The sequence below is a fragment of the Pseudopipra pipra genome, chromosome 2, assembly GCF_036250125.1.
Source record: "Pseudopipra pipra isolate bDixPip1 chromosome 2, bDixPip1.hap1, whole genome shotgun sequence".
Lineage (NCBI taxonomy): Eukaryota > Metazoa > Chordata > Aves > Passeriformes > Pipridae > Pseudopipra > Pseudopipra pipra.
Genome location: NC_087550.1, coordinates 30,773,275 through 30,785,499, shown reverse-complemented (window position 1 = coordinate 30,785,499; position 12,225 = coordinate 30,773,275). Strand labels below are relative to the sequence as shown.

General features: G+C 47.8%; 1 protein-coding gene across 1 annotated transcript in view; it reads right to left on the bottom strand.

The window, feature by feature from the left end:
* The window catches only part of CAPN5 (calpain 5), a 56,157-nt gene that overhangs the window by 18,845 nt on the left and 25,087 nt on the right, over positions 1 to 12,225 (bottom strand). The window contains exon 3 of the mRNA XM_064644836.1: positions 2,773 to 2,904. Coding sequence (XP_064500906.1) covers positions 2,773 to 2,904 — 132 coding nt within the window. The remainder of the gene's footprint in view (positions 1 to 2,772; positions 2,905 to 12,225) is intronic.

Genomic DNA, 12,225 nt, shown 5'->3' with positions numbered 1-12,225 from the left:
CTGCAAGCATGCTGTGGTATCTTTGGGGTATAGTGGCTGCTTTGGACTTGGAGAGCACAGGGTTTCAGCACAAAGCTTTAGACATGTTGTAGAGTCAAAGTCATTTGGGTTCTCTCTGTCCTATATGTGATTCAGGTTGGCTTCTGCAACATGACTTATTTGCAGGGCAATTTGGGAGCTCAAACAGGGTTAAATGAACTCCATGAAACAGTTTTTTCTATGATGTTTTTACAAAAGGCTGTGCCAGTATTTGAACTGTCACACTTGACTCATGAACACCCACTATCACTCCAGGGGCAATCGCTTTGACTTCAAGAAGAAGTCCCAAAAAAGACTACCAGAAGCTGGCCTTGGCCAGACAAGCCACAGACAACAGGGATCCAAGGTGGGTCATTTTCCTAGGAATTGTCCTTCAATCACCATTCTGCTGTTACTCCTGAAGACCCCGAGGATAGAGTCCAGAAAACTAAGAGCTACACAGCCCCATCTGAAAGGACAAATGACCCTTCTGGTTGTTCTCTGAGCTCTTGCCTCACTTGTTTACTGGCTTTAAAACACCCTTAGCAAAAGCTGTTGATCCTTGGGTTTTAAAAGTTAAAAACGCCTTCAGTTAACTCTGGAGACCTTTTTGAGCTGAGCTACATGTAACAATGTCATATGGATCTTGCTTGGACGGACTTGTGTCTTTTACCCCCATATGTGGTAGCAGCAGAGGAAGCAATAACCTTGTACATGGTGATGAACACACTGCAGTGGGGGTTCAGCTTCCAGGCACCATGTGATGTTTCTTCTCGGTCTTGATGACGTGCAAGATCAGCCTTCAGGGAGAAACAATAACTAACCACAGGTTGTAAAAGACCTACACATAATGGACTTCGGGAGGTCAGTGTCCTCAGAGCCATCTGCTTGTGGTGCCCCAGCCAAGACTGCCTGGCACTCTGGAAGCCACTAAGGGGAAAGAAGACCAGATTGGGTGATGGAAATGCAGAGGTGTCTGAACCACTTGGCTTCAAAGCCTGGCCCCTGTCCTTTGTTTGTTGAGCAGTACCAATGCAACCTGTGGGAACACAGGTAAAGATCCAGACAAACCTTTAGGACAAAGTGCTGCTGGAAATTATTTAAATCCCCTCATTTTAAGGTCTTAATTTCTTTTCATAAGAGCTAGACACCTCTGAAGGTTCAAAGAAAGGGTGTCATGGAGCCAGATCACACCTAAAGACATGTAGGGTCAGCTAGGATGCAGGAATTTAGAAAACAGCTCTAAATTAAATTCCAGTACCCCGTTCCTACTCAGTGACTCACACCACACAGACATAATAGGAAACAGGGACATGCAGAGAGCAAGGTGGAAGAAAGCGTGTGAATAAAATCCACACTCAAGAGAGACAGTTTATTGCACGAAGTGGAGCAAGGGACACTCAGAGCCTATGTTACATCCTGGTGTAGATCAGGAATACATTTCCTAGTAGCAGTGGGATATCCGACCAAGATCCCTGGACTGACATTTCAGAGATTCTAAAGCCTGCGTCAGCATCTTTCAGCTCTTCCCAGACCACGAATGAAGACATTTTGATGTTCAGGAACAGTATCACAATTGCATGTGCAGCCACACCAAGGACCAAGGGGCCCATTATTTCTGTCTCCAAGATCTCCATTAAGTAAGAAATTCTTTACTGTGAGGGTGGTGAGACCCAGGTTGCCCAGAGAAATTGTGGATGCCCCATCCCTGGGAAGTGTTCAAGGCCAGGCTGGACAGGACTTTGAGTAACCTGATCTAATGGAAGGTGTCCCTGCCTACAGCAGGGAGGTTGGAACTAAATGGTTATTAAGGTCTCTTCCAATCCATATAATTCTATGATTCTATAAAACAAACTTTTCTGAAAGAAAAGAGGAGACAGGTAAAAAAGAGCCTCTGAGAGTTAAGGACATGGAAAATGAGAAGTCACAAACACCCACAGCCAAACTGCCCTGGGAGGAAAAGCAATGCCACTGGCAAACTGAAATAATGAGGTGTCCAAAGGGACCCCACAACTGTATGGCTGGCATTTCCCAGGGCAGAGCTGGAAGTGAATGGTGAGGAGGGAGGACAACTTGCCTGCTCACCCTCGGGAGATGTCGATGCCGAGGAACAAGCTAAACAACCCTGCGCACCACCCCTCTAATGACAGCCCCAACAGTCACCACAATCACCACAGCCACCGTGTGAGGAAGCCTTATGGGTTATCCAGAAGCCAAAACAGCTATCCTGTTCCTGTACGAAGAAAAACCTAGACTTTAACAGAAAATGGGGATGCTGCAAGAAATTCCTGAGCCTGGAATCCATGATCATCACAGGAAGGAGAGACTGGAAGTACCACAGCACACAGAGCAGATGCAAAGGTGTGCGGTGGAAGGAACTCTCTCAGATCTGTGGCAATAGGAGGCCGTGGGTGAAGCAGGTGGTGCTGTCTGCACACACTGGCTGCCTTTTGCAGTAAAATCTAGGAAAAGGTGCTTGGGACTTCCTGGTTTCTTGCCCTACAATGAAGCACACCTGTACCAGAGTGTGAAGTCCTCTTGCCTTGGCTTTAACAGGGCTGATATCTTCTGTAGCTGAGGACATGGTGGAGATGAGCACAGACCTTCCAAGGATGTGGCACTGAGCATCTCCTTCCTCCAATACCTCCCTGGTTGCTCCCCAGGTCTGCAGCCCCTCACTCTGGTGCAGCTCCTTGGTGGTTTTCTGGCCCACAATACATTCCCGTTGGATCCCATACGTGAAAGAACACTTACCTTCTGCCACAGAGACTCCCGAGATGCCAGGGAGGAGCAGGCAGCCACGAACCAGCAGTTCCCAACCTGGCCCTGGTGTAAGTCATGGGAGCTGATCCCGTCCACAAAGAGATGTGGATCATTGCATATTTCCTGTAGGACAGAAGAAAAACAGACACACTAGCTAAGTGAGCAGACAGGGGAATCAGGAGCAGGGTTTCTTGTCAAAGGAAAATCACCCCCTCTCTTCCTCAGACTCTACGTAAACATGACCTGCAGATTTCTACTGGCTTTGTTCATCATGCTGGTGGCAGAAGGACACTAACCTGCCTTCTGCTGTCACCAGGACACGGGCAGCATCACTGCTCAAGGGACATCAGACCTACTTCCAATTCTGTATCATTATCAGCACAGCTTTAATTATCCATGGTGATAATGGGACACTTTCACACCATTTCAGCCCTGTGCCCCATCCCCTCTTCTAAGTCACCTCTTTCAGATCTCTCTACTCCGTGACTGCTTTACAAGCTTCTCCCTCTCTTATTTTGCTGCGCAGAGCATGAGAGCATGACCCAAAAACACTGCCTCCAATACTGAAACCTGTGGATCCATCCAAAAATAAAACCCTGCAGGAACAGGGCAGAGACAGGCATTTAATGATGAATTGCAGTGCCTAAATCAGACAGTTCCCCTAGGAAAGCTCAACTCAGATTGAGGTCTCAGCCATGGCTGCAAAAAGACTAGTGTCCTTACCCAGGAGGTCTGTCCTTCCAGATCCTAGCACAGCAGATGAAAAAAATTTGGTGCCAAAAGCTTTGCAGCTGGGCCAGGAGGATAAAATGCTCATTCTGCCACCAAAACCAGGATGGCAGATTGTGCACATGCACCATGAATGGAAAAACTTGGGCAGGAGGCAGCTAGGAGGTGAGCTCGTGCCTCCAAGCACTCAGGCACTAAGCACATCAGCTTTCCTCTGCCTGGCTCCTGCCAGGCTGCCCTCCCTGCTTCGCACTGCCTCTTAGAGCCTGGCCAAGAAAGCACTTAAATAACAGAGAGTGCTAAGCAAGCTTCAGGTGACACACTACTCTTTTTTTAAAATATATTTTCTCCCGATCAATCCTCCTTGGAAGGTCATGTCCAGCTGGAGGCTGAGAGCAGATGGGACAGACAAAGAGCTGAAAGAATCTTTTCCCCTCTGTTACTATGTTTAATTTAAAGAAGAAAAAGGAAAAGCAGATTATCTTTCTTCCCCCATATCTCCCAGTTTTTCAGGCTGGTTGCACCCAGAAAAGTATGTTCCTCCACAGACTTTGTATGTGAGGTCTTTTATTGCCTCTGCCCATAGAATCATAGAATGGTTTGGGTTGGAAGGAATCTTAAAGATCATCTAGTTCCAGTCCCTCTACTGTGGGCAGAGACACCTTCCACTAGATCAGGTTGCCCAGGGCCCCATCACAGGGAGGAAGAGGAATCATAAACACCTCTGGCTATTCTCACCTAGCTCAGCCAGCACTGTACACCTCAAAAATAACCCAAGGTCCATCCAGAAACAAACTGAGCAGGGTCAAACCCAAGGGAGAGGTCTAATCCCCCAATGTTGTCATTGCAGGAGGTTGGGATAAGCGCTAGGGGGAGACAAGCTGCCACCATCAAAGACAGGAACCACCTGAGCTTCTCAGCATCACTGAGCGCAGACAGGGGTGGAACAGAAGCAGTGGGGTTTAGCTTCTGTTTCATACCACCAGGCATGAAACACACAGCAGCTGGGAATGTGTCTGTCCGGCCTGTTAGTGATGGGGATGTGTGCAAGGTCAGCTCTTTGTGATCCTGCTCTGGGGTGCAGAGGCACCATGTTTGCCTCATTTGAGGAATGCACCTGCCTCTTCTGCCCCTGGGTGAATCTGCAGATTACAATAAAGGAGTCACTTGGTATTACACAGACAGGCAAGAACATGAAAGCATAAGAAACATTGAACAGTTTGGGTTGGAAGGGACCTTTAAAAGGCCATCTAGTCCAACCCCCTGCAATGAGTGGGAACATCAACTGGATCAGGTTGCTCAGAGCCCTGTCCAACTTGACCTTGAATGTTTCTTTGGGATGGGCTATTGACCACCTCTCTGGGCAACTAGTACCACTGTTTCGCTACTCTCACTGTGAAAACCTTCTTCCTTATATCTAGTCTAAATCAACTCTCCTTCAGTTTAAAACCATTGCTCCTTGTCCTTTTGCAACAGACCCTGATAAAAAGTTTGCCCCCTTTAAGTGCTGAAAGGCTGCAGTAAGATCTACCCTGAAAGGCAGAGAGGGGCTGCCACGCTTACCTGCAGAAGGACCACACAGCACACTCAAGACCTAGGACCGAGCTTGGTCCCGGTGGACTCCCAGCGATCCTAAGCACAGAATCACCAAATCAACGCAGTTATAAGGAACATCTGGATATCATCCAGTCCACCTCCCTCTATTCAAAGCAGGGTTGCCCAGGACAGCAGGTTGTACAGCAGGTTGCCCAGGACTGTGTTCAGTCAGGCTTTGAGTATCTCCAGGAATGGCGACTTCACAACTTCTCTTCTCCAGATTCATAGAGCCAGTAAGCTTGGGAAAGACCCCTAAGATCATGGAATCCAGCCATTAATCCAGCACTGCCAAATCTACCACTAAACCATGTCTCTGAGCACCATATCTATACTTTTTTTGAACACTTCTAGGTATGTGATTCCACAGCTTCCATGAGCAACCTATTTCAATGCTTGACCACCCTTTCAGTGAAGAAATGTTTCTTAATATCCGGTCCTTGCACAGGGGAAGGCAGCATTGCCTCCTTGTTCTAAGGCTGCAGAGCTGATTCCATCAGGGTAAGTCTCATTTGTGGGTCAGTCTCCCCAGCAAAACCTCCTGAGAAGGTTTGCCATATTCCTTAGACTGGAGCTTCCCAATATTAAATTACTTGGATTCTTCAGACCCCACTGAAGCTACTAGGCTTCCACTCACACATTTTGGCCCTGGTCTAGACTGAGTGGCCCTCAATCCCCAGGGATGACATTCCCTGTGTGCTCTGCCTGTACTGAGGGGAGACCAAAGGACCAAGGCACTGCTTCAGCAAGGCTGCAATTCTCCCTGGATTGCACAGAGCACAGTGGGGTGCTGGTGTGTGATGTAAAGCCCGCTCAGAGCCATGGAGCACCATGCCCACATGCAGAGGTGGGTGATGAAGATGAGATCAGTGAGAACTAGGTCAAAAAGCCAAGAGAAGCTTTGGAACATTTAGTGTTTCTTTCCAAGGAGCTTGTTCTGCAGCCCGATGGAATTGCAGGGCCTGGGGTTTGTACATGCAAAGGGAGGAGAGAAGCAGAGATGCTCTGATCAGAGAAGGTCATGACCATGGCTTCCTCCCCTCCCTCCCATGCAACAGACAGAAACCAGGTGAGCAATAACATTTACCCAGGTGGGCACTTGTCCAAAAAACAAACATCACATCATCCTCCCAGCACCACGACCCTGAGAGAAGAGGGCGGCACACCAACGTGCACACCCACACACACCCTGGGGGCCTTTTGGGTCTGAGCATCAGCCACCACAGACCCAGCTCAAACTGCCTCGTGGCACTTGAGGCTTCACCAAACAGTGAGTCCGTTCCATTCCTTCATCTCATTACAGCCAGATTCTGTGTCCTGGCTGCTCCCAGTCTGGACACAGATGGAGAACAGCAAGGAACAGTGCAGGGAAAGCCAAAAAGCTATGGCTGCAGGGAGGCTATGACTTTGATGTGTTGCTCTTAACTCTGCCTTGGCCAAGAGAGTCATTCATGTCTCTTTACCCTCCAGGAGAACCTGTCTTAGAGAATCCCAAGAATAACAGAATCATTTAGGTTGAAAAGACCTCTAAGATTGTCAAGTTCAACCATTAACCCAGCACTTCCATGTTCACCACTAGACTATGTCCCCAAGTGCCATATCCACATGTTTTTTGAATGTTTCCAGGGATGGTTACTCCTAAGCACCATCAGAGATGATCTGCCCTCCCTAAAAGTGCCTGCTGAAATGGCCGCTGTGCTCCAGGCAACAAAATACAACTCAGAGAAAGCCTGTGTGGATGGTTCTACGGAAACATACAGCCTGATAACACAGGGAGGGCCAAAATAGTGATTCAAAGATCTGATGATTCATATCCTTCCTTCTGCAAGGGATGTGGGACAGAGGTGTAAATCAGGGCTGGGAGAGGACTTTGAGGTCCCTGTCGATGAGAGGCTGATTGCAGAGGTCTGGCTTATGGGAGCTCAGATCAGGCCAGTCTGTTCCCTCCAGGTTCAGGTTATTGAAGTCCATTAAGGGAAAAAAAGACCCAATCAGTGCAATTATCTTGCACTTGCTGGTGTAATTTTGCTTCCCACCAAAAAGCACGTGGGATTTCCCTTTGCTCTCCCCAATGGACACAATTTTCTTGCAAATGCATTTAAACCAGAAAATATCTTTCTTGTCTTCTCCAGCTAGACCAATTCCACACAAAGTAGTAAGGAGAAAATCACCCTCTAATTGGTATTATAATTGGTGACTGTCTTATCATAAATGTTTCCAGTTCAGGTTTCTGAGATTTAGATTCACTGGGGATCTGGATCGCATCAAGCCAGCTGTGGGGAGAGAAAAAACTATGAAGGAGGAATAACCATGGGAGATACAACATCTGCTGCATGCCAGGACCATTTTTTGCTAACAAGATTTTGCAAGGAGCAGACTAGTCTAATTGCATTGCAGAGCCTGGCTGTTTCAGAACAATGCCTTCACTTAGACTTGCAAAATCAGCAAAATAATCTATTAGCATGGCTGCGCTTCCTCCCTCCCAGGCAACGGGGAACTGAGAGGATCCTGTCTTAAATGCACTCACACAGACAAGACAGCAAGAGACATCCAAGCATGGCGAGTAACGATGACACAGCTGACACAAAGGTCCCCATGCTGCCCTGCTGCAGGTACCTGAACTGGGATGTTATTTTGCAAAAAGAGGAATTAAAAAAATTTGCACCAGGGTGACAGAGGGAAGGGAAATGGGGTGAGTCTCAAATACCAGGAGGTCTGTGTTTTCAGAGAGATTATTATAGAATCACAGAATAATGGAAGGGCTTGGGTCGAAAGGGACCTTAAAGATCATCTAGTTCTGACCCCCTCTGCCATGGGCAGGGAACCTTCTACTAGACCAGATTGCTCAGAGCCCCATCCAGCCTGGCCTTGAAAACTTCCAGGGATGCAGTAGCCACAACGTCTCTGAGCAACCTGTGACAGTGTCTCACCACCCTCACTGTAAAAAATGGTGTCCTTATATCTATTATGAATCCACCCTTTTTCAGCTTAAAACCATTATCACTTGCCCTGTTGCTACAGACTCTACTAAAAATTATATCTTTGGTAGCTCAGCTTCACACATGTGGAAGGGTAGGTTTGGTTGGGAATATCTACACCTTACAGAACTGTTTGTGGGGATTTGTACTGCCTCAGTCAGGCATCCCTAATGCTAATCCACCCACAGTATCTCAGTGTACACATATTTGTATTGTTATCAGCTTCCATGCCGTGCACAGGGGGACACTCCACCCACAGCAAACAGGACTTGCTTGTAAAGGAAGGCATCAAAAAACCACACTCCCACGAACAACTTGATTCATCTTGTATACCACAGCATCATGCCGTGCCATTTATTTTGGCACCAGGAAGAGCAGGAATGGTGGCAAACAAGATCTAAAGGTCAATCTGCAGGATGTTGACAGGTCCCTCTGCAGTTTTATCTTCCGGGTATCCAAAGTACAAAGGTTATCAAAGAGGTCTCAGATAAAGCAGTGAGAAGTGGAAAGACACAAGGCGCTGAGAGAGTACTGCACTTCCCATGAGCAGATGGAGAGGGATAGAAGGAAACTGACACAAGTGCAGAGACCCCAGACCCACCATTCCTGTTCCTTCCACACACACTCTCCAGCAATGCACTCACCACTGCTCAGCCAGGACTTCTTCAGTCCCTGCCCAGCCAAGACTGATGCAGAGGCTAACAGAGCCTGGCTTTTAGCATCACCGCACATCCGGACACAGCTCTCCCCCAACCACCTTTCCCACACTGAGTAGTTTTTATGTGTCGAGTCACACAGCTACAGACTTAAGAAGTGGAGAGGACATTGAGCAAATGTAGCTTTCAGAGATGGTTCCATGTGGATCTCCTTCCCTTAAATGCCATGTAGGCATGGGCTTTAGTGAGCTACACCAGAGAGGTGGAGGAGGAGAAAAAAATAAGCTCCCATGGCTGTTTTAACTTTAACACCCTATGACAGATATACCTCTTTGATTCACCACAGTGTGGCTGGCCACCTTCTCCCAAGTCCCACCACTCTCCATCATATCCCAGTCTTGAGCTCTCCTACAGATCTCCTTTGAACAGTGCTAACAACTTGCAGGGGAAGAACAACCCTGGTTTGGCAGCATCGTGGGCTAAAAATACATCCATGCTCCAAAGCCTGTCCTCTCACCGTGGCCTACTGTGCTCTCAGTTGCTGCAGGGCTTCTAGTTGTGGGGTTTAACATCAACCAGAGGAACTGCTTTGGCTTGAAACTATATGCACTGGGCCCCAAACTTGGAGGTTCAGTCATGTTGGTACAAGTGAGCAACCATGACCCACAGGCATGAGCTATGAGGATGTTCCCCACGTTGTACCACTTTTGAGCCATCAGTCCCCACCCTGAATGACATGCTGGTGGGTATGTGCTGGTGGAAAGGGAGGAACCTATTCAAGTAAGCCCTGCTGTGAGAAACCCCAGTATTTTGGAAGGAATGGTCCAAACCCACCCGTTCACCATAGAACTAATATGAAATCCTGGAGCAAGCTTATGTGGCCATGAGCTCAGCTGCACCATATCTGCCCCCAAGCAATATAATTTAGCAGCTGAATACTGCCCTGCCTGAATCCCAAATCCTGTGTCTCACTGAAAGATAATCTTCTAAAACAGGATTTAGGAATCTTAATTGTGCAGGAGTATTTTGTTGGTTTTGTTTGTTTGTTTTTAATTATCATAACAGTCAAGTTATTGATGGGAAAAGAAAGAAAATGAAGCTGCAAAAGAAAACTACCTCCACACTCCACTGTGCCTCTCGGATCAAAACCTCCTAACTACTTTTCCATGGGGACACCTCCCACACCCCTTTGAGCCATACTGTCCCAGGATGAGGAACTACCCTTTGGTTTGTGATTGTGTCACATTCGGAGCACAGCAGCACCTCCCTCTAAGAACAGGACTTGACCCCACCACAATCTAAATTAATCCCTGACTATGCAATGATGATGAAGAATGAGGTTATCATGAGTTTAAGCCATTTAAAGAAGTGCCTTCCAGCACACGCCTATTCTAGTTATTCATACACTGGGTGTAGCCTTGCAAACAGAGAAACCTCTTTATGAGAAAACCACCCTCTAAAAATGGGGACTCATGATCTTCTGTTAACTGGGAGAAGGGACATTAATTCCTATGTAACTCTGTCAGTAGCATTTGCAGTAGATCACAGTCAATATTGAACCATCCATGATCACTCTCCATTAAGGTGGTTTGTTCACCCTTCTCCTTGTTGGAGGGGAATTGGGAGGAATGCATCACCGAGCAGTGGTTTCTTCCCAAAGACCCAGAAACATTAAAGATGTGGGATGCCTAGTTTTGTCTCTCTGTGAACACACAGACCACTCCCGAGCTGCAATTTCTTGCCTTGTTGGTCAACACAGCTCCTGCTGGCCCCAGCTATTCAGGCCCTTCACTAGGACACAGACACTGAGGTGCTGGAGTGTGCCCAGAGAAAGGCAACAGAGCTGGTGAATGCTCTGGAGCACAGGCCGGATGAGGAGCAGCTTAAGGGAGCTCAGGGTGTTCAGCCTGGAAAAAAGCAGGCTCAGGGGGACCTTACCACTCTCTACAACTACCTGCAAGGAGGTTGTACCCAGATGGGGGTTGGTCTCTTCTCCCAAGTAACAAGTGATAGGAAAAGAGGAAATTGCCTCAGGATGCACTGGGGGAGGTGTAGACTGACTATTACGAAATTTTTTTCCCCCAAAGGGTGCCCAGGGAAGTGGTGGAGTCCCCATCCCTGGAAGAATTCAAAAGACATGTAGATGGGGCACTTGGAGACATGGCTTAGGCGTGGACCTTGCAGTGTTAGGTTAATGGTTGGACTTGATGATCCTAGAGGACTTTTCCAACCTAAATGATTCTATGATTCTATCACCCAAATGGGACAGATGCTTCAGTTCACCCTTGCTGACCTGATTTCCTTTTGTGAGAATCCGAGCAAGCCACCACCAGCCTCAAGGAGTCGTGCTGGCTTCTCCCTGTCCCCCAGGGCCTGGTAACAGTGGCTGAAGCACCAATCTCCTCTGAGGCACCTGAGAATCCAGAGCCAAAAAGAGGGTGAAGCCAGAACTCTTGGCAAACTCCTGTGAGAGCACCATCCTGGGGTGCTTGTTTTGCCTGTACTTTCTATGACAAAGGACAGTCTGAAAGGAACACGTTGGTGGGTTTTCATAGGACATAAACATCCAGATGAGGATGTGAAGGGGTCAACAGATCACACAGCTTGGCCCTGTGTTGTGCAGGTTTGGTCCTGGCGAGCTCAACTACCAAGCGCCTGTGCTGGGTGCCAGGGCAGTGCCAACAACTCAAAGTTCTGTCCTTTCTCAAGGATGCTTTGCACTTCCCTCCACTTCTTCCAGTGCCCCAGTTCAAGACTGTCTTGTCCACAGGGGTGCTTGGGGCAGAGCAGGGAGCTGAGCCCTGTGTCCCTACAACTGCACACGGCAGCGGGACAGGATGCACGCTGGGGAGAGACGGCCATGAGCATGGGTAGTACAGTTGAGCAGGGCAGCACCATCCCGAGGAATTAATTCCCCCATCACACAGTGTTTGAGCACACACAGGTCTAAATGATTGCATTGGGTTAAGTACCTTCACTTAGGACAGAAATCCCACCTTACCATGCTTCCCTGCTCGGCATATTTCAGTCTGCCTCTTAAACAGGTTTGTAATCTTTGCAGAGCTTTTGGGGCAGTATTTGCACAGTCTCTGTGTTAAATTATATATATCAGAGGAGAAACAATGCCATTCTGCTCACTGCCAAATTGCGTTGGGGGTTTTATTTAAAAAAGGGACGACTTAGAGAATTTTAATGTTCTGTACAAATAATTCAGATGGTGTCAAGTTGTTTGGCAGCAAGAGAAGGACAAGCCCTTGCCCTGGGGTGTTTGCAAAGACAGACGTTCGCTGCATTTATTCATCCACAGTCAACCCATTGATACTCCTGGACTGGACAGGAGTCCAGGCTGTGCTGAGCAAGGCAAGAAGGAAAGGTGATGGAGAGAGGGGTGGCACCTGTTTCTCTACAGGTGTAGGTATCCCTCTGCCCCAACCACATGTGCATTGCAGGGTTACCATAGAGAATAATAGAATCACAGAAAAAAATTG